Here is a 23,707-nt window from a genome sequence, read left to right as displayed (position 1 = left end):
ACTATAGGAACTATTACCTATTTTATCTGATACATTAAAACAAAATCTAGCTTGCCTAGAATGTTTTCTACACTATTGTTCACTAAATGAATAAGACAGAATGACATTTAATCATTTAGGTAATACATAAATTATCATTGATATCCAATTACATCGTCCTAATGCATAATATGTTTGTGTGATGACTCAAACTATTTGTGGTAATGAATCATATTTCTCAGCATCAGCATTTTTGCAACTCAGTGTGAAATCAGAGGCACTACTTAAATAGCTTAATCTTTGCACTCTTGAACGAGCCGTGACACTCGCTCGAAAGTCTGCTTTCTAAACAAAATGGTTCAGTTTCGTCGTCCTCGTTTGCTTTCATCAGTACATTCTAAAATATATATTTTTCCAAAGGGAGGATTTTTGGCTGGTTCCTTTTTTTTGGTTCCACAAAGAACCTTTCAGGGATCAGTTAATAACATAACCATTTTTATAACATTTTAACAATCTAAAGAGCCTTTTGATCAATGTAAAGATTCCATGGATGTTAAAGGTTCTTCATGGAACTATCGATGCCAATAAAGACCTTTATTTTTAAGAGTGTATTATTTTTGAATACTAGGCCTAAATTATGTACAACCTTGTTGGCCAATAAAGACCTTTATTTTTAAGGGTGTATTATTACTTTTATTATTTTAAGAGTGTATTAGTAGTTATTTTTGAATACTAGGCCTAAACAACCTTGTTGGCTATAATTTCAATTCTTTGTCTTTCTAATATCCCATTTCCAGACATTAATTTCAGTGTTAATTTGCAATTGTTGGGCAACTCCAAAGAGAAAGCAGTTCCATGCAACTTTTAGGCAGGGTGTTTTCAAGACAGCGTGAGCGTTTGTCTCCAGCTTTTCCTCCACCTATGCCTGGTGAAGGAATTTCCCCATCATGCACTTTCACTGTTGAGCAATGGAGCTTGCATGAGTCGTCACTATCGCAGATCCTGCTGTGTCTGCACTGCATCAACTCGCCACCCACTCGCTTCTGTTAGTGACTGACTGAACCCAGAATGCACTTGAGTGCCAATGATTACTCAGCCTACATCAGTCAGCAAGCCACAAGCTGGCTATGACAAAGCTGGATGTAATACCCGAGCGCTCAGATCACTAAACCCTGAAGTCTGCTGACTGAACTCCTGGTTCTGACGTCGACTCGGGCCACTGCCGACAGTCGTGTCTTGAGCGTGTGTGTGATTAAGTGGGTGAGGAAGAGGAGGACTGTTTCTTGTCCACTTCAGTGAAGCAGTCAGGCTTAAGTGCCTTTCATTGATTTCCAATGGGATGTTAGTTACGAGCACACATGATTTGTCCTGTGGTTGTTTGGGAAGATTAGGGCTTTCACGAGATTTAGGCTTGGCGATCTTTGTGAATCCAAGAGCAGAGACCCCATTTACACCATGTGTTCGCATCAGTTTTGGTTTTAAACTGGATTCAAATCACTCAAACCTCATTCAGAGGTAGAATGCTTGTGATCACATTGCATTTATTGCTAGACCGTCCCTAACAACATCAAATGACTCCCTATATCCAACTCAATCAACCATTGTGCTGTAACAAGGGTTTTACTCTGTGCTGGTTACTCGTATACGAATATGAAAATGAACACAAATTTGAGTGAAGTTCAAAAGGCACAATAACAGAACTTTACCAGTTTGATTGATATCAATGACAAATAAGAGTTTCCAGGATAAAGAAAAGGAATATTCTGAGAAAAGGAAAATTACTACTGTGCTACAGTGTAATTAAACAAATAATTACTTTTAATTAATAATAATTAATTAATTAATATTAATTGGCTTAGGGTTATTTGCTTGTAATTTTGCATAATTTACTGTTATTGCTATAGTAAGTACATGTAATGTGTAACAAAGACACTAAAATCAAGTCTTCTAAAAATCGAGTTTGTTGCAAGATCTTAGAAAAGTACTAATGTTCATTTTAATTGGATGTATTTAAAAAAAAAAATCAAGAAAACTTTAAATTCAATGTCATGTGGTGTAACCAAGTAAAAGTAAAATTATTTTCTGTACAGCTTGAAAACATGTAAGCATACACATCTTAAATCATTCTCAAAAAAGTTTTAAAATATATTTTTCCAAGGTAAAACATTTTTCCTAAATAATTAATTTAAGAATTATTATTAATTTAAGAATTATTCATTTTTTGGGTGGGTTTCGGGAGTTGTAGCATATTTTGCAACCTTAACTTATATTGCCTTTTTCATAAAAGTCTGTTATGTATTTTAAGTGACTTCTTGACCATGATATACTACAGGGTTTGCAGGGGTCCTCCTCGCTATGATATCATTTCCTGTTTTGTTTTTGTTTCTGCACATTCATTTGGACCACATGACTTTGATTTGGCAGTCAAAAGATTTGATGCATTTTAGTTTATAATGGTAATAATATTTTAAGAAAACTACTACAAAAGGAGTAAACTTTTTCTTCATTATGATATCAGGATGGTTGTACCACCCTGACATTTTTTAATGAAAAAAAAATATATATTAATCTTAATTCTGTTAAATTAAAAACATGCTCATCATAAGCTGTTTCCATTAACTAATTTTTATGCAAATTGTGGCATATTGCATAAAAAATGCTGGATGGAAAGAAATGCATACATTCTAAAAATGTGCATTAAAAAATGTATGCACTCACTGGATAATTTTATATCCAATAAAAAGACATAAACTACGATGGCAACACATTTACCAAATAAATCCCTCGATGCAAACCAGCAGACCAATCGCATTGCACAGCGTCTCAAATGTCAGTTTGGTCATTTGGAAATGCCTGAGCTAAAGTCTCTCATCAAAATTATTTGGTATAATGATCTTCTAGCACAAGTGATTTATGATGTATGAAAAAAGAGCCACAGTGGCTTCCCCCCATTGCAGCAACTTCCATTTTCATTTAAGATATTTTGCACCAATTTCCCAGGAAGTGATACTTTTAAACGATCAAGTGCTTAAATGTTTTATGAGATACTCCAAGTAAAATTCACAACTTTGAATGGAAACAGCTATTGATGATGTGTGTGTATGCATTGAATGCATACATCATTGTATACTTGTTTTAAATGCATTTTGAAAGTATTTTTAATTCAGTTCATAGATTCGGATTAAATTCGTATCATGTTGTTGACCCTGAATATCAACATGCAGCAGATCACGTACAGTAAATAGGAAGTAATACACTGTAAGTGATGCATGTAGTCATGATTTCCTCGAAATCCAGTCATAAGTGGTCACTGGAGATGCATTTCACACACGTTAGTACCATATGTCAATGACGATCTGTCTCAGCGGACCATTTGTGATTGGATCACGCAAGATGGATGGTAATACGAGGTGTAAACAGGGCCTTAGATTTCCCGCTGTCAGTCACAGTTGAGTCGATATTACTAGAACAAGGGTTCCCGCTGATGCCAGTGCCCTGTGATTATTGTCCTTACTACATCCACTCTCAAGAGAGGTGAACGGCTGGTCATTACTCAGCGTGCAGCGTGGATTACGTGGGTTTGAACCCATTGATCTGTGTCTCCTCTGCAGTACCTGGAATAATTCAAACCGGGTAGAGGCTGTGACTGGATCCATAATACGCCTTCCATCGTGGCTTCTCGCTAAACAAGTTTTCTAGCTCTTTCTTCTGTTCTTTCTAGACCGGTAGGCCCGTGTGACATTTTGTCATACGGTGTTGAACATTTCATTGATTTCATTGTGGTGTTGATATTCACTATGCCACACTGAATTTCAGCTGACGAATCTCAAGGGACTCGCGCCAGACTTGAGAAATGCTGCAACGTCTAGAATTTCATTTCTGCTAAGACCTGCTAAGACTTGCTTTTGCCAGGAGCATGACACAGGTCTGCTTTGAAACCTTGGTAAAGGAGAAAAACAATAAATTGACTTACTAATAAGGTGGCTACAACCTGTATACTGTGGATGAATTGATGCCTTGGGAAAATGTACTTGCCGAAGGGAAATTAGTGTTCAAAATGGATTTGTGTTTGTTCTCATGACTTAATTGCTTTTTTGGTTCATGGTTCGACTTCATTCAAATTACTATTATTATTTCATATTTAGTTTTTCAAAAAGATGATAAAGACACAATTGTAACTGGAGGGACAATCAAACTTGTTCATGGTGTACTATTAAGCTGCACAGATTGAAATCAGCCATTCAATTATATGGTACCAGTAATTCCTTAAAGTAATAGTCCACCTAATAATGAAAATAATGCTATAATTTACTTGCCCTCAAGCCATCCTAAGTAACTTTCTTCTTTCAGCCGAACATATTACTGTATCCTGGCTCTTCCCACATTTGTAATGGCATTGAATGACACCCGAGTTTTTGAGGCTTCAAAAAGCACTTCCATCCATCTTAAAAGTAATTCATACGACTCCAGTGGGGTGATAAATGCCTTCTGAAGCAAAGCGATGGGTTTTTGTGAGAAAAATATCAATATTTAAAACTTTATAAACTATAATCACTGGCTTCCGGCAACAGCTGTATGTGCATTCATGAGAGAGGCAAGTTCTGGCGGAAGGGTGACCTCATTTTAAGACCGAATGCACAGACCGAATATACTGACACACATCCGGTTTCTTTCTCAACTATTCACATATCCAAGAGAATACTTGTCGAGATGGGTATTTTGACATCATTTTGTGTGTATGTGTCCGTTCAAACGCAAGTAAACGCGAAAGAGGAATCAATTCAGTGTCCAACCGCGGGGCCTGGTCCGTACGGATCTACTGCGATCCGTTGCACCACTAATAATTAATGAACACACTTATCATCATGACTGCTATCTTACCAGAGATGGAGACAAATCCTACTCCAGTAAGTAAACATGTCCCTGTCCCCAAAAATGTTGGTACTCAAAAGCTCTTCCCTCAATGTTTTCTGCTGCGCATCTTTTGTTTTAAAGGGGTGGTATAATGCCCTTTTCACAAGATGTAAAATAAGTCTCTGATGTCCCCAGAGTGTGTGTGTGAAGTTTTAGCTCAAAATACCCCATAGATATTTTTATATAGCATGTTAAAATTGTACATTTTTGAGGGTGAGCAAAAACGCACCATTTTGTGTCTTTCCCTTTAAATGCAAATGAGCTGCTGCTCCCGGCACACAGGGGGCGGAGCTTCAAAAGCTTGTGTCCTTTTACCTCACACAGACACGCACTGAAAATCTTAAAAACTTTTAACCTTTTATGTTCAAACCGGATTAAGACAATGATGGAGAGACTCAAGAAGAAGTGACAACATGTAGAAGCAACAGGACATTTCTGAATGGTTAGTTGATGAATTTATGTAGCTTATGTGTAGTTATCTTCTAGTCATTGATTAGCATATTCTTTCTTGATAATCTATAAATCGTGTTCAGGGGGCGGGGTTTATGTAAATTCTAGGGTTGGTGATGTCACTAACCCGGGAGGAATGTGGTGTAGTCTCTACCAGCCGTTTGTTGTAGTCCTTAAAAAGTGAAAAGAAAATATCTCCCTTTGATTTGAACTTTGAGCGTTGTAACTTTGCAGATGTTGTTTATGATCAAACAGCAACATTACACACTAACTAAAGTTAGAAAAGTGAAATCATAATCAACCACCCCTTTATTTTATTTTATTTTTTATATTGCCAAATTAGCATTCATGCCTAATGTCATTTGATCAAAGTACTGAGATCTGTTGATCAAGAAGGAGAACAGCATGAAAATGAAAGCTGGGGGTATTGCGGAAGTGATGTTGAAGCATTGTTTACAACAGACTCCAATTTTGCCACCATCAGGTTCTCTGCATTGAGACGGGCAGCAGTGCTGGCCACCTTGATCAGTTTATTCAAGCGTTTTCAATCCCCCGAACTGTTGTCGCTCACACAGCAGAGGAAAGCATGCTTAGGAAAGTACGCTGACCATCACAGTGTGGTCAAATTGGTCAAATTGAAAGTAAAGCCCTACTTGGAATCTGTTTTCCAACTTTGTTGTTCCTAAAATAGCTGTTGCTGTTGAAGCCATGACCTAGTGGTCAGTGCACATACTTCAGTAAATTGAGCTGTGGTCCTCAAACTTGTTGTTTTAACCCAATCTTTTTCTGAAGAGGTTTTCAGCTCAACAATTCTCCTGTGTGATGGGTGTATGCTATCCGCAACAGGACTCCTAACAGTGTATTTCACAGTCCAACACGATCCACTCAGCTTGTTCAATGAGAAATGTTGTTATTAGTCTGGCCTCAGTCTTTTAGCACAAATTAAACTAGTCTATCTTCACTCTCGGCCCCCAGGCGGTACATCAGTCAGACAAGGAGCTTCTGCATTTAAAACCATTACTGCCATGAACATGTAATAGAGTAAATGGATGATCTTCCTGAAAGAACCTGGCAGTTTTTCAGCATGATGGCCTCTCGGCATTTGTCAAAGGAAGTGAACGTATTTTCAGCAGATACTGTGGGAAATAAATGTGTGAATTTATAAATGTAACACATTTTGAGAGAAATGTAGCAAGTCATCAGAAACAGTGTATGCAATGTATATTGTTAAATAAATTTTCTTAAAACACACCAAAAACCAGGTCTAGATAATTTTTTGTTGAACTAGTAGGTGTTTTAAGTGAGTACAAGTGACCTAAATTGGTTAATTTAAGAAAATGTCAATTGGAAAAAAAATACCTAAGGCAGTTGGGCCGCAAACTTCCAAGGGGGACTAAAAAGTATATAAATTAATCAATTATTATCAATATATTAAAATAATAAAATATAATATGATAAAAATAATCAATAATGACTTTAAAACTATATATATATATGTGTGTGTGTGTGTGTGTGTGTGTGTGTGTGTGTGTGTGTGTGTGTGTGTGTGTGTGTGTGTGTGTGTGTGTGTGTGTGTGTGTGTGTGTGTGTGTGTTTTTTTCTCAATAACTTTTCAATTGAGGAACATAGAGTTCTTGATACTTCTGAAGTCACAAAATGAATCCTGCCTAATTAAATTAATATCAATACTCCTAGTTTCTGTTAATAAGTAGCTTTGTCATGATTATGGCAGAAATACTGGAAATAGCTTAGGCTTCAAATATTGTGTTGGCCAACATGGGGCTCTTGAGTCAAAAAGGTTGAAAACCACTGACCTAAGGTGATAAAAATCAACTAAAAGTAGATACTAAAATCATTTTGATGACTTGTACCAGTGTAAAACATGGGCTCAGCTCTCTTACCATCTGTGCAAAACATATTTCTTATTCATGCCTTCATTGCAATGCTTTATGTTTTCCTGAAGCAGTTATAATACAGCATATTTAGATGTGGTGGTCTACCACCTCGACCTGAATACATGATGTTGGAGTTTGTGTGTGCAAAAGTTACTCCCAAGAGGATAATTGTGTAGCCTGGAGCTTTAATCACTTTTTTTGTTGGTTTAGCAAGGAGTTAGTAAATGCATTACACCGTGCTGCTTTGAGAATGTCCTTCTGTTGGAGTTGTAGCATTTGTTTAGCTGTCATTGAGACAAATTAGCAGGTGTGATAATTGTTTTAAATTGTCTGAGATATAAACCCATAAGAAAGCCTGCTGAGAACAGCTAACGAACAAAGCCATAGTCCATCTCCACATACTAATTTATTAGTACGCTTATTAATGTGCAGATTTACCTCGGGTGTCTTCAAGCTGAAGTGTCTTATTTCTTTGATTATGAAGACCCCCCCCCCCCCCCCTAAAAAAAAAGTTCTATTATTTTAATATGAGGAGACAAGTCATTTAGTAGGTTATTTTCCCCGAAAGTTAAAAAACTGTGACTGTTTTCACCACAGAAAATATTTATAAGGTAATTGTAACATTTTATCTCATAATTATACATCTCACAATTCTGAGAAAAATGGCAGAATTGCACCTGAGTTTATATATCGGAATTCTGATTTTTTTTTGTTTCTATTTTTATTTCGCAATTGCCTTTAATTATTTTACTTAGTGGAAACAAGTTTCCATAGCATTGATTGTCTGGTTTGTGGAGGGTAAAAGAAATCATTGTGTCCTTATCTTCATATAGAGATCCTGTTGCCCATCTACGGTCTTTGTCATTAAAAGTTGGCAAATAGGCCAAACATAAAATAAAGGAACTTGTTATTGCCAGCCATACCACACATCTCCTGTTGAGAAGAGTGCTAATAAATTGAGTGGATGTTATCGCAGTGGTCCGACTGTGGGGAGCGCTCCTCTCAGACTTACAGAGGCTTGTTGCTCTGTAGGACGCTCCCATCTGCTCCATATAGCTCTTCCTGGCCCTGCTGGTTCTCCTGCCACAGCCTGTGCCCATGAATAGTGCCCAACATAGACACCTCAGTGCCAGCTTGCCTTGTGATGTAACATGGGATGTGTCCCCTGCCAGCTCGCCATTCACTTCCTCTTACAATCGGTTCACACATGGTGCGGTTTCATTGCTTGAGTCACTGAGTGACATTTAGACGCTCGGCCGCTGTGGGCCTGCAATCCCCTTGATGTGGCGTGATTTCAAGTGATTATTTATACACTCGCTCTTTGAATGGGTCACATAAGGAAGATTTTAGTTCTGAAAAAGGGTGTTTGTTTTTAAGGTGGCAAGATGTGGGCAGCAGTTCTGAGAAAGAATAGTGACAAAAATGAGTCTGAAAATGACTAAACGCTTCTTCGTTTGCATGAGTCATCGTTTGATCTCTTGATTTATTGACTGATCAGATGGATGAAGCCAAATTAGAGCTTAATCATCAATCTTTGGGAATCATATCAGTGACACTGCCTTAACACCACTGTACTGCGTATCTCATGTTAATGGTGGGAAGACCTTAAGAGTCTTGAATATAATGTTCTTCAACATGGCCTACTAGTACTTTATTATGCTTTTCTATGTACTTTTCTATGATAGGGCAACTGTAAGTTTTCTATCACAGTGGTTTTGTATGCTAGTTAGATGTCTAGTTCAAATCCTCTAAAATTGTGAATTCTGTCATCTAAACAAACATTTAGCCATTTCCGTTGGGTAAAGAAGTACAAGCAATAACGCATTACATTATGGAAGTAAAATGGATTGTGAATCTCCTTTGCAGATTTGAATTCTTTGTAGCTTAAACATATGGCTTTTTTGTTTTTCAGTCTACGGTTTAATCAAGTATGGAAGGGCTCATTTTTACAGCAAAAACAAGAGTGAAGGTGAGTGAGAGTTTGAATTTAAATTGATTAAGACCGTAATGAATAAACCAAAACAAGGTCTTCATCATTATAGATGGAGGCTGGTATCCTAACAAACAGGGTCACTTGTAGGGCCTGTTGATGTAGTGTGCATGCAGGACAACATTATGAACTAAGATGAATTATCAGAAGGGCATTGTCATTGTGTATCTGACTTTGGAAGTTTCAGAATGAACAGAATAGAGAGGGACTTGCATGATAGATGTGCAGGCAGGCTGTTCCCTAACGATGAGGGATACAAGTCTCAAGACGATGCAACTCTAAAGGCTGGGAATCAGGCCAGACCACCCCATGGCCAATTGGGGCGCCTTATCCTTGGTGCATGGGGCTCTCGGTAGTCCCGGCGGCTACAGCCGGCTGACTTCACATCATCTAGACAGTCTTTGGGCAAGCTGGGGCTTTTCAGGCTCTGAGGAAGTCAGGTCAAGTTTGTATCATGTTGGCATCCCTCTCAAGGGTTCTCAGCTGAAAGCTTTGAGCTTAATGCAATGTTGCATAAAGATGGATGCTGCCAACAGAAATTAAGAGACTATAGCTCAGTTCCAAAAACCTGAGGTACCGTTTACTGCCTACATAGGCAGCATTGCAATAGAAATAGAACCCGACCCCATAAGTGACTGATTTGGACCCCTCTACATATGCATCAACTCTGGAAACCAGACTTGATGTCAAAAGAATTTAGCATGTTGCTAAGCAAACAATGTGATACTCCAACAAGCATTACAAATATCACAAATAGCCATCTTCACATGAATCACACTGGAAACCCGGCCAAAGACTGTAGATATGAAAAGACGGTGCACAAGAATGGGAGAAAGTGCAATGCTGAATGTTTCGGTATAAGAGCCAATCGCCTATTGGTAAAGTCATTGTGTGTTCTGTGTTTAGTGTTCTGAGACGCACGCTTATGACTGCACATGCACATTGGCTGGTCTAGCCTGTTTTTTTTAGTTTTTTTTACATGATTTGAGCTTTTAGAAGGCACATTTCTGTGACAGTTGTTGTCAGATTTCATTGTTGGTTTCAAATATGACATTTATTGTAAGCATGGTGAACAGCTTTGTAATTTGATGTTTCCCCATTTTAAGAGATTGGAGCTGAGCCAAGAGACATTTCAAAGATGGCCGCCGAGTGAAATGTCTTGCCTGAAAGGGTCTTTGGTCCGACTCACCATTGAATTCCCTACTGAAAAATACAGCTAAAACCAGCCTAAGCTTGTTGGCTGGTCTTAGCTGGTTTAGAAGGCTGATTTTAAAGGGGTTTGGCCAATTCTTTAGATGGTCAGATTGGGAGACCAACCTGCTAAAAGCAACTGAAAACCAGCTTGACCACCAGCTACATCATACAAATAGCCTTATTCACATGAATCACACTGGAAACCCAACACACCATTGATTTCAATAGAATTTGAAGAGAACATGTTGCTAAGCTAACAATGTGATGCTCTAAAAGCATACCAATTGCATACAAGTATCCCTCTTCATGTGAATTGCACTGGAAACCTGATTTAATTGCAAAAGAATTTGAAGTTAACATTTTCCTAAGCTAACACGGTGAAATTCTGCATAATAATGTTCCTAAAATGCCTTAAAATGCTGCCTAGGTAGGCTTCTCACTAGGTTTTGGACAATAGTTTATGTCAGATGCAATTTATGAGCTCAGTATATTATAGTCAGTTTATAAATAATGAATGCTTTTTTTTCATATTTAGAGATGGTGTTCATTTTCTTTCTCCTCAGCCTCTACATTCTCCAATCACACGCTTCCGTGAGCTTATACCTGTTTTCTGCCAGCATGACCCCACCCACACATTTCCCCAACCACACACCAAGCTCCCAAACTCCCATGTGCTTCTATTTTTGTGGGGCTTTACCATTCAAGACAGTTTCCTTTCGGAAGTCAGCCAGCAAGGGTCGGTCCTTTTAAGCAGAAGTTTACTTTAACTTTGGTTGTTTATTTTATATCTTAAACACCTGTGGAATCTGTAATGGGCACATTTTAAGCACTATGTCCCTCTCGTCTTGGCTGTGTTGACTTTGAATGCACACTTAAAATGTGGAGAAAACCTTTTTCCGAGCCCTCAGGACTGTTACACCACACTGTCTTTGATCTTCGCTCAAGGAGAGATGACTGAGCCAGTATCTCAGCGGAATCCCGACAAAGACGGTCCTTTTGACTGTTTCTCAAATGAGTAGACAGCGATGGAAAGAGACATAAAGGGAGGAAGGCATTCCCCAGAAACGGCCTTCTAAATTCAGCCTCGAGAGACACAGAGTGGATTAATGTAGTGTGTCAACACTTTGTTGCAAGCTCAGGGATTTCAGTTCAGTTCCCTCTAAGCCTGTTGCTTCAGTGTGAAACCTATTGTTTCCATTGGTGATTGTTAATATTAGGTGATTAAGTCAATATTAGGAATGCACCGATCATGATTTTTCATGGCCGATTCCAATTGCAGATTGTTTTACAACCAAGTGGGCCAGTTCCGATTCCGGTTGCCAATGTTTTTTCTTTGTTTGATCAAATTTGATGTTTATTTGCTCTATTACAGACCAAACTGGCCGTAAACAGAAAATATCTGTAGCCATTTTGAAATTAGAGGCAACCACTGCATTTTAATTATGATCCAAACAAAGATGCTACTCACATGCAACATAAGTTGTATTTGATTGATTGATTTAAAGCAAAAATAAAATGGTTTGACTTTAGCTTTGTGAAATTATGCTACATAAAACATACCTGAACAAAACAAAAACAGCAGACGGACTGAATGAAAATGCAAATTTAGTCTCTGACAGTAGATGGCGCTTATTGAACAACAGCGATATGGCGTTTCCTTGGCTACCGTTGTACACAAAGCAGCACTGCCCTTATAAACACTGCTTTAATAGAGTTCAACAGTTCCCGCCCCCTTTTTAAGCAGCACTGGTATTATTAAAGTATTTTTTCCATTCATTTTTCCCATAGGGATTTTTAAAAATGATATGTTAAAAAGTTATACCAAGCCAATCAGTGAATCATAATATTACAAGCTTTGGTTGAAGCAAAAAAATGGGACAAAATGACAAAAGTACAATGTGTACTAAATGGCTTTAGTGAGGGACAGAACTACAGTACAAGCATTGTGAACAGCATAATCTTATTAAAAACAATGCAGAAACATAAACTTCTCATGTACAAAAGTTGATTATATATATAAACAGTATATTTTAAGCTAATTGCTAAATATGCACATATTTAAGTATTTTAAGAGGTTAGAGAGATTACATCATTTGCAGTGCTGCATGGGTGTGGGCGGAGCTAAAGAGATATATTTTTTTAATGATTGGTGTGTTTTTATGTACAGCATCATGGGTAACGTAGTTTTTCATTGGGAGTTCTGCTGTTAAATATGATTATTTATATATATATATATATATATATATATATATATATATATATATATATATATATATATATATATAGATTAAACAATGCAGGCTGGCGGCTTACCATGGATTAATAACCTTGTAGGCCTGTCTTGAAAGGTTTGAAAGATATCGTTCAAAATCAATTTCCCTATGGAGAAAAGGTTTTTACTTCCGGAACCCGACTGTTGAACTCTATAGGTATTATACGGAGGTAAGAGGAAAAGAAAATGCCATCAAAACTTTTTTGGAAGACAGTCAGTTCCCTTCAGAGAGACATTCATATAAACTCCCACCCCTAATTCAATATTTATATTTTTCTTCCAATATTTTGAGCATCACAAACAGTGAGCTTGCTGTGTTTGTGCGCTCCTCTCCTCTTTGCTTCCGTCTTCGTCGTGTCCCATCCCTGGCTTGTGTTGACGTCCTGTTTACCGACTTTGTAATATTTCTACACAAATGACATTTTGGGAAATGATTGCAATGTAAGTCCTAAAAAAATATATCTGCCAAAATAAACAGACTTTTGGAGCGGAAACCGTCAGGTTGCGATTGATGGCTGGTTGACCAGTGCATCTCTAGTCACCATGAAATCAAAACTGACAATGTTTGCTTTTATGGAATATTGTAGTATTTATTGTAAATTATTTATCAGTAAATTATTTTATTCATGCGCCTCATAATCTTTAATCAAAATAACTTCCCCTCCCATCTTGCAGTGACATCTCTTCTCTGATGACGTGTTTACTGGCGTAAGGGCGGGGCAACCTGTCACTCACATGAGATTGACCAATAGCAAACCACTGTCATCTAACCATAAAAGTTCATTCCCCATAGACAAAACCAAGTCTCGCCCTACATTTGTTCTTGCTCCAGAAGCCATTTCACTCAGAGATACATCACAATAGGGAAGAAAAGACTGTCGCAACTTCCGTTTCATGTCGACTTAAAAAAAAAAAAAAACACAAAACATGTTGTCACCTTGACTTACCATGCAAGACCAACTCTAAAAAGAATCTCAACCACCAAGAAAAGGACAAAGTCAAGCTACAAGTGTAAAGTGTCTAGTAAGTCGCGGCCGTCATTTTTACCATTATTTTATCAGATGTGACAGTTCATAATGCAGAGCGCACAAACAGAATGCATCTGGGGAAGTGACGGGCTCAGAAGACTAGGGGGTTGGTTGAGGACGACACACACACACACACACACACAGGGCTCAGATGAATGGAGTGTGCAAGCTGAGATGGTCTGGAGGAGACGGCAGCTGCCACACATTTCCTGGCTGCTCATAAAAGTTTACCTTGTTTGCGCTTTTGCTGGCACCTACTCAAGGCTCTGACAGCCGTGGTGGCACGCTGGTCCTGAAAATGCACTTTTTATTGCATTTATATCCCTGTCAGAGCTGCTTTAGGAGTGAGTGTGTATGTTATAAGTTTTCACAGTATTACAAAAGTGAAATGAAACTCTTTCTAAAGAATGGCTTCATCGTGCTCTTAAAGGGATAGTTCACCCAAAAAATGAAATTCTGTCTTTAATTACTCACCCTAATGTCGTTCCAAAACCAGTAAGACTTTTGTTCATCTTCTGAAACACAAATTAAGATCTTGTTAATGAAATCTGAGAGCTTGCATACAAAAGAAGACAAGGCTTCAGTGCCTTGTAGTGTTGCCATCATGTCATGGAGACACTGTTTGCTTGGATGCAAAAGCAAAACCCCTTTGTTTGGCCATCCAAAAATGGATGAAATTAGGAATCAGAGGTTAAGATTTATTTATAACGCTGTTTCTGTGCATTAAAAAGTTAGCTTGTGTAATGCAACAGCTTTCTGGGAGAGAGCAACTCCGGCTATTAGGGCTGCACGATATGAGGAAAAGCTGCGATGTGCGATAACATATGTTTATTATTGCGATGACGATATGACTTGCGATAAATATTCAAATGTAAATGTTAGCTATACTGTTCCCATGTTAGTGCTTTAATAGGTTCTTTGCGTGATAGGTCAAACGTTTATTACCTGCCTGGTTCAGATTACACGATTTTTGCACGATCCCTTTGACGTGGGTGTCGTGGGGATTCGTAAATGACAACGGGCGTTGGGACGCAAGATTCGATTGTTTCATCTCGACAACCTACGTCGTGTCTGTGATGCTTCACAACATTACTACAGAAAGACTATGTTTAATTTTTAACGGTCGGTCCTCCATGATGGGTTGAGTATGTGAGCAAGAGTGAGTGTGCGCGAGTGAGTGAGAGTGCGAGCAACAGTTTGTGCGCCAGTGAGCGAGTTTTTGTGTGTGCGAGTTTGTGTGTGTGTGAGTGTGTGTGTGTGTGTGTGTGTGTGTGCGAGTAAGTGCGAGTGAGTGAGTGAGCGAGGCACAGTGAGTGTGTGTGCGCGCGAGTGAGCGAGTGTGTGTGTGTGTGTGTGCGCCGCGCGTGCGAGTGAATGTTTGCGAGTGAATGTGTGCGTTAGGGCTGTGCTCAGAATATCGATACAACGATACATCGTCATGAACTCCTGACGATGCGCGTATCGATACAGCAGCTTCCGTATCGATACTGTTGTGCTTATGTAGCCAAATCAGGGCTCGAATTTCGGCGCGGGTATTGCGCATAATTTTAACCATTCCTGCACTTTAGCATGTAGATTGTATGAGTAAATTAATCCACACAGACTATACAATCAGATCAGTCAATTTAAAACTTCACAAAGAGCGTGAAGCCTTGTTTGTACTTTCGCCTGGCTCCGCAGCGCAAGTCTCCGCTGCCTGCACGCGCACCTCCCCAAACGGACGAGGCGTTTATACTCGACGCGCTCACAAACAGATTGCGAGTAACAAAAGTTATTTTTCGCGGATTATATCACTTTAACAAACAAAAACACGCAAAATTATGTCAAACATTTCGGTCTTGTTGAGTATCCTCTAAACACAGTCGGTTATGTCTTCAGCATAAACGCATGATGGGACAGGATCCGTGCACTAGCTCTTAAAGGGACAGAAGCCATATGTGTCTGTCATTTAATATTGTTGTCAAAACAACAAAAGATAGTTTTAATTTGAAGAATTTGGATTAATAGCATATGTATTTAATTTAATCAGGACTAAAATACTACTGTTTTATTTTGCATTTGATTACTTTATTCAGTTTCTAGTATTTCTGAATACTAGTGCTAGACCTATTCAAAAAGTTTTCTCTTTATTGGTAGGCTATCTTTATTCTATTGTATTTATTTGCGCTACTGAAGGAAAAGCCATTTTAAGCTTTTTTGTGACAAGTTTTTTATTTCATTTAACTCTTCGTTTTTTATGACAAAAACTAAATGGTTTTTCAGTGATCACAACTGTTTTAACACTGGTTATAAAATAAACATATATTACTGTTACTAAACTCTGAAATTCCAAATTGATCCATATCGTGATGCGTATCGTATCGTGGCTTTAGTATCGTGATGCGTATCGTATCGTGACATTGTTGGTGATACACAGCCCTAGTGTGCGTGTGGCGGCACGCGATGACTGGTCGGAAAGTGTAGTCTGACATGTTTCTTGTCCACAACATGACAAGATTTTAGGAGTCAAAATCGTGTAATCGGACACCGTGACTATCATAACAGACACAAAAATCTTGCAGTCTGAACCAGGCATTATTCATCGTGTCAGGCTGTCTGTTGCGATGTGTTCATCGTGCGAGTTCATATCGCGATGACGATGAAAATTCGATTTATTGTTCAGCCCTACCGGCTATACAGACCCAGATAAATACTACACTACACTACACTATAGCACACAACTATTTGATGTGAAACTTACATCTGGAAGACGTATTTTAAAGAGTGTTTGCTCATCTGCAATACGTCTATAGGACGTTTCCTGTCAGATGTCAAATAGACGTTTAGAAGATGTCAGTTTAACATACATTCTAAATCATTCTAAATCATTACATCTTAAAGACATCTTCTAAACGTCTATTTGACATTGACAGGAAACGTCCTATAGACGTATTGCAGATGAGCAAACACTCTTTAAAATACGTCTTCCAGATGTAAGTTTCACATCAAATAGTCGTGTGCTATCTGCTGCCACTGCAGGACATAACATATTGCTACAGGGAAGAAGAAGTTATACTATATAGGCCTAACTGTTATAACATTGTATGGCTTTGCAGAAATCAGAGTGCTTCAGGCTGGGAATAGAGGTGTTGCAATAATGGACAGTGAAAAATAATAGCCATATGCACATAGACCAAGAATTAAAAAAAGAGAGCTGAACAGACTTCACTTTTCCCAATATAGGTTGTCTAAATTCTTGCCAGAGATATCATCTTTGCATCCAAAATGTTCAGAAAACATTTAGCCACCAACTCTTCACATGTCACAAGCTCAACACCTTCTGGAACTTGTTGTTTGGTCGTCTTTCTGAAGTATAACAGAACTATAAAGCCGGATCATATCCTGAAGCGGGGCTGGACAAATATGAAGCACAAACTATTTCCCTCAGCATGTTACTTGCAAAACATCTGATTTTACAACACCGGAAGTCTGAGGCTGTACCAACGTTTGACATGTGGATCATAGAGTTGGGAAAGATTTCGCATTTGGAAAGAAAAGAGCATGTTTTTTTTTTAGCATATGGGAGTCATTTACTAATTTAATAGGCAAATCTGCGGATTGCGTTGGTGCGTCATAGTTGCTGTAATATTTTCACTCGGATCTCATCTTTTGTTGTTCTCATTGTTTGTTTGTTTTGTTGTCCCTGTTATGTTAGTGTGTAACCACCAGATATAAGGAATAAAACTGGGAATTGTGAAAACTGAAAAAAAACTCAAGAAACCCTTTAGTATGTTTTCTAACTTTTTACCGGTGTTGAATATCAAAATGAGTGGGAGAAATGACCTGCATAGAATTTCCAAACAACCCGGTGAAAGAAAGGACACAAAGTAATGAGGGAATGGGAAGTGGGACACTCTCTTGCGGGGGCGGTGGAGTTGGCTGAGGTGAGAGGGACACCAGTTAGTGCGTGGGTTTGCATGGCACTGTCCCGTATTGCCTTGGGAACAGCGTGTCAGCCAAGATGCGTGATTCCTATGGCTGGCCTGGCCTGAGGGCTGCCCTGTCTCTGGTCCCAGCACGGTCCCGTACAGGCGCCCGTTGAGCTCTATGGCCCTGTTCCTGTCACAGGGCATGGCTCCACTGTGGGCGTGTGTAACCGCAGAGCTGATGAAGCATACGGTGGGGGCCGGAAGGTGTGTGTCACCCCCCCCCTCGCCCATTTAACCCCTCCACTGAATCTGAGGTGTGAAAGCCATGACCAGGTCTGGACACGCCAACGGTCAGAAGCCTTACAGAGAGAAACGCCTTCACAAGAGCTGTATGATAAAGACACTTAAATGCTGACACCAACGATATTCAGTTTTCAAATATTTTACATTACAATTTGAGTGATGGGTTTTCTGAGAATTGCTGTGTGGTGTTTTTAAATGTGCTTTATAAATATTGTATTGTATTGTAGTTTGTCTGAGGTTTCTTGAGTGTTTTTAACACATTTTTCCTGTTTAGTAGTTGCTAGGTTGTTGTATGATCTTTCTTCTTTTAATTTTCTGCCAGCCAAAAATCATTAATCTGAACACTTTGATTAATAATTACTCTCGTCACTTCCTCCTGGCTGCTTACGGTTTTTTAGGACACTCTTAAAAAATAATGATAATTAATTTGATTCTTAATGATTCTTTATTGCTTTTTCGCTGCAGTAAAAACCATTGCTGGTTCCCCAAAGAACTTTTCAGTCATCAGTTATTACAATAACTATTTGTTTCTTAGTCTAACGAACATTTTAATAATCTAAGAACTTTTTTTCCAGTTTAAAGAACCTTATGTGCAATGGAAAGTTTCAATGGATGTTAAAGGTTCTTCATGGAACCATAGATGTCAATCCTGAACCTTTATTTTTAAGTGTAGTGTAAAGCATGTTCACATTTACTGTTGATCAGTGAATTTTCACAGGTGAAATCCAGTCCTTTCAGTAAATTTGCTTGAGGGCGAAAGATTTCCACATTTCCAATTACCTTTTTCTTTGACTGCAAAATTTTGCCAAAAGTATGCTAATGTTACAGCACCTAAAGAAATTAATTTAAGAAAAAAAAAATGGCATCACAGTGGGTAATGGAAGCTTGTTTCTGCCTATAAAGCTGCTAATTGTAAAATACAGTTTTAAAAAAGTTGCATTGTGAAAGTTATGAGAAATAAAGTCATAACTACGAGAAGTCACGATATAAACAGTCACATTGGGAGATATACATTTGCACTTGTGAGAAATAAAGTTTGTTTCTCTGATTAATTCCCCATATTCGCAAGAAATAAACTCAGTTGTGTTATTTAATGTCACAAAATACTATGTGAATGGAATGTGCTCCCATAGTCTTGATATCCTTTAATGCATTTCAACAGATTTTACACTGAATACACTGAATAAATGGCAAGGAAAGAAAGGATTTTAGCTGCTCTCTTTCTTTTGATAGTGACAGTTCATCACTCCTTCTCAAATTGTCATTTGTGATTCATCAATGCTGTCCTACAAACCACACGGAAGACGCCGATGGACACTGAAGTTTCCTCTAGTTGTTGCTTGCGTTTGTGGTCACTGATGTTGTTTTGCTCGCACTTAAGTTTCAAGTTCTTGACATCAAATTGACGAGGCATGTTCCCTGATAGTGTTTTATGGCAGCACTCATTTTGAAATTTGCTGATACTTTCCAATCTGTTTTTTTTTCTTCAGTGTCTGTTCTTCTGATGTTGATCATTAGATCCAGTTTCATGTTCAATCATGGATGCAGTTATTAGAAAGAGAGTAATTTAAAATCTGACTTGAAGGACCTTATGCCATCAAACTTATTCTCTTATAAACTCAAACAACATATGAGACGTTCTTAAAATGAAGATTTAGATCTGTCTAAATGATCCTTATACAGCAATCTGAACATGAACCGAGAAATAGCATACTGATGTAGTGATTACAGCACTGCGGTGCCAATTACACGTGAACACTGTGTCCTTGTCACACTCTTGTCTGCTGATAACCTTCACACTGCTGTGGTTTCTATCTATAGGCAGAGCCTGCCATTAGACAGGATACATGGTGTGAACATTAGCATCAGTGGGTCATAATGATGATTTGGAGGTTTTGTCCTTGAGTGTAGCAAAGTTCGTTATTGTGGGAAGGAGGAGGCGGGAACCAGCGAACAGTCAACAGATTTTAATATCTAAAATAAAACAAATATAAAACGAAAGTAAAAGACAGCAGTCCCTCACGGACGACTGCTGTCACATTCCAATAAAACACAAACATCAATCTGTCAAAACATCGATCTCCACTGTCGTCGCTCCTCCTTTATGCTTCCGCTCCTCCGTGAGAGATACGAGACCGGTGCGTCTCACAGGTGTCGCTCATTAGTAATCACGCCACTCGTCCTGCTCGCCACAAGGAGGTTTTAAACTGCTCTCCATTGGTGACTGTTCCCATGCCTTTGCACATTTACTTTTAGGACACTTAGGTTGCTTTCACACTAGCACTTTTGGTTCGCACCCGGGTTCGATCGACGTTAGGACTGCGCGATATATCATTTAAGCATCGATATCAAAACGTGTGCGTTCACGATAGTCACATCGCAAGATGTGCGATGTCAAGCGGATCGTAGTTGATCCATGATCCGTACGGACCAGGCCACACGGTTCGGAACACGTGATTCATGGATTAATGGAAGTTTATCATTTGCACGTGTTTTTTAGGTCCTGTCAGTTTAAACATTAAAGCAAAAGATGTGAAAGAGGAGGCAGAGCCGAACACACGAACACTGAAGTCAGTTCTGTTTCATGTCTATTTGTGCTTGATCGGACACATTCACTCACAGTTGTCAATATGCCCATTGCGGCGAGTATCCTCGTAAACACAGTCGCTTACTGCATGTCTTAAGTGGAGGTAAACAAAACATGTGTATCAGTATGTTGGACCCGTGCATTCGGCCTAAAATTTACAGCATCCTAATAAACCTGCTGCTTTCTGTCATTAATGTTGACCGAACAACAAAATACAAAGAGAAAATCACGTCTGTTGCTTTAACAAAGATTTATTGTATTTATTTTTACATTACATTTTATTATATTACATTTACAATGTAATTTTGCATTTGATTTTTCAATTTCTTTACCTGAATACTGTTAGACATACCTGAGAATACATAAACATAAAGCACTGTTTATTTCATTTGTATCTTTGTTCTCTTGTATTTATCTATGCTTGTAGTTTGTTTATTATTTTCTATACAAAATCACCCCAATCATTTTAGAATTATTAATTCTTTCCAAATAGAGCTATTCAAGTCATCTGGTGAAATTGTTTTCATATCGCAATATACAGGGTGGGCCATTTATATGGATACACCGTAATAACATGGGAATGGTTGGTGATATTAACCCTCTGGGGTCTGAGCTGTTTTTGGGGCCCTTGAGATGTTCTGACATGCCCTGACATTTGTGCTTTTTTCAGTTGCTTATAAACATATTAATGGCAAAGGTGTAAATTCACTCTATAAAGCACAAACAGGGCTACCATAATATGTGAGCCACGTGTATGTACATGTTTTCATTTTTGAGAGAATAATGTTTATGCATGGTTATTGAAAAAACTAAAAACTAAAATTTCTGAAATAAGGCCACAAAACACATAGTAAATATGTGTCAATAAGACTTTTGAATAATGGATGTCCTCGCCTAGTGTTTTTTCTTAAAAATTATGTGAAAATAGTCTTGCTTTATCGTTCACATAAAACCATACATTGATTTAAATTGATGTAAAACAGGTTTTGCTTGGAAAGCCAATATGCGAGGAGGCGTGAACGAGGAGTGGTTTACAACAATGTCCCACCCACTCTGCATAATGACTCTGCATAATTAGCCATTCATTCAGGTGTGACACTGACTGAGCCACAATGCAAAAACAAAAGATATATTTAGAAGAAGACTTATATTGACCATTTAAGATTTTGCTTACATCTATCTTGTAAATATGTTTTGCCATTTTATTAAAAAGGTTACAATTACAACAATATTACAATTTCAACAATATTTCAAGTGTACTCTTTCTTTGTAAAAAAAAATCATTATAGGCCTACATTTTATCTATGTATTCATTACTTTCATATTTCGCCTGACTGTAACGTTGTTTTCATGAAATATTAGGGCATATTGTTAATTTGCAGTTTAATACGTTGCTTATACAAATAGCCTACATTTTATTTCAACATATTTCAGTCGATTTTTACTCATCTCAGTATAGCAATACAGCTTGCTGAAACATCATCATTCATTCACACACGCGATTTAAATTTAAACTGTCTTTGCCAGCTTTGGTAAACAGCGCGCATCTCTGCCGTTCATTCATTCATAAACAGAAACCCACGTGAAGAAATTCACGTGAGAAGAAAAAAACTTACTAGTATTCCTCAGCTCGCTCCTCGATATACCCGCACTTCTGGGGGACATTTTCCATTATTATTCCTCACAGCTGCAAGACGGTGTAAACAAGTAATGATCTGAATAAACTTGTGTTTTCTCGCGCTGATATGGGGGCGTTCACAGGATTGCGCGGATTGCCTCAGCCATTTGCGTTTGAATAGCGCGCACTCTCCGTGGGCGGAGTCACATTACATTTGAATTAGATGTAATTAGCTCGACTGGAATCGCTCTCTTTTAATACAGATTTCACAAGATGAGAATATTTGTTTTTTATATAAATTACTTCATTAAAAAGAAGAGAATTCAAGCTTCATGCCTGTGTGACTGTATGCCTGTTTGACTGAGTATTCGCTGAGTTATTGTTCATTTTCGGACGCGTTTCAGAATGGACTACACTGACAGAGAGAAGGCAGAACTCGCTTCATGTTTATTTTTCTTTATTTGGCAAAAAGCACAGCACTTTGTTTTTATTGTGAGTATACACAAAAATAATACACATTTAACAGAATCGATTGATGTATGAAACTTGTTTTGTAAAATCAAAGTCAAAAGAGTATTTCGGGTCTCAATTCAACTCATAAGGAAAAAAGCGAGCAGATCACGCCGGCGTGATCTCCGACCTCTGAGGGTTAAAGTCCTGTTTGTGGCACATTAGTATTTGTGAGGGGGCAAACTCCTCAAGATGGGTGGTGACCATGGTGGCCATTTAGAAGTCGGCCATCTTGGATACAACTTTTGTTTTTTCAATAGGAAGAGGGCCATGTGACACATCAAACTTATTGGTAATGTCACAAGAAAAACAATGGTGTGCTTGGTTTCAACGTAACTTTATTCGTTCATGAGTTATTTACAAGTTTCTGACCACTTATAAAATGTGTTCAATGTGCTGCCCATTGTGTTGGATTGTCAGTGCAACCCTGTTCTCCCACTCTTCACACACTGAATGGCCCCCAAGGTCTCCCGATCTGACCCCCTTAGACTTTTATCTTTGGGGTCATCTGAAGGCAATTGTCTATGGTGTGAAGATACGAGATGTGCAGCACCTGAAACTACGGATACTGGATGCCTGTGCTGGCATTTCTCCTGCGGTCAAGGCCGCATTAATGCACGGGCTTACCTGGGCTGAAGCCCAGGGGCCTCCCAAGTTCAGGGGCCTCCCATGTTCAGGTTTATGATGAGCTGAAAAGGTCATATTGTTCTAACTTGTCAGATTTTGTCGCTGTATGTCGCTAGTCGCTTGTGGACGTTGGTAGTGCTGTCGCTGTTATTGTTATGGTGCGTTCACACCAAACGCAAAAAGAGCGTCTGGCGCGAGTGATTTCAATGTTAAGTCTATGCAAAGACGCGTTTATGCGCGTCTAGAGGTCCCGCGGCGCGAATGAGGCGTTACGGTTCGTGTCCGCTCAGTGCCGCTAACGTCTCCGCTTTGGGGTGTATGTTGTTGCGAGTGTGCTTAATCGAAGTTTTTTTTCAACACACGGACAGTATAATCATCAGCGATGCACGCGATTACATTTAGAAATAGACAAGCTTTGTTTCCAAATGCACC

The 23,707-nt window shown here is 38.6% G+C and overlaps 1 protein-coding gene across 3 annotated transcripts in view; it reads left to right on the top strand.

The window, feature by feature from the left end:
• The window catches only part of fars2 (phenylalanyl-tRNA synthetase 2, mitochondrial), a 157,281-nt gene that overhangs the window by 12,691 nt on the left and 120,883 nt on the right, over window positions 1-23,707 (top strand). The window contains exon 1 of one of the 3 annotated variants that reach the window (XM_081352962.1): window positions 9,151-9,207. The exons of 1 other annotated variant lie outside the window; for it this stretch is intronic. In XM_081352962.1, the coding sequence (XP_081209088.1) occupies window positions 9,169-9,207 (39 nt within the window). In that variant the 5' untranslated portion in view covers window positions 9,151-9,168. Of the gene's footprint in view, window positions 1-9,150; window positions 9,208-13,590; window positions 13,718-23,707 lie in introns of those variants that run through there. One more of the 3 variants, XM_081352964.1, reaches the window with a different exon arrangement.

The sequence above is a fragment of the Scardinius erythrophthalmus genome (genome assembly GCF_964197995.2).
Source record: "Scardinius erythrophthalmus genome assembly, chromosome: 22".
Lineage (NCBI taxonomy): Eukaryota > Metazoa > Chordata > Actinopteri > Cypriniformes > Leuciscidae > Scardinius > Scardinius erythrophthalmus.
Note: the sequence above shows the minus strand (reverse complement) of the source record. Positions and strands in the feature narration are given on the sequence as shown.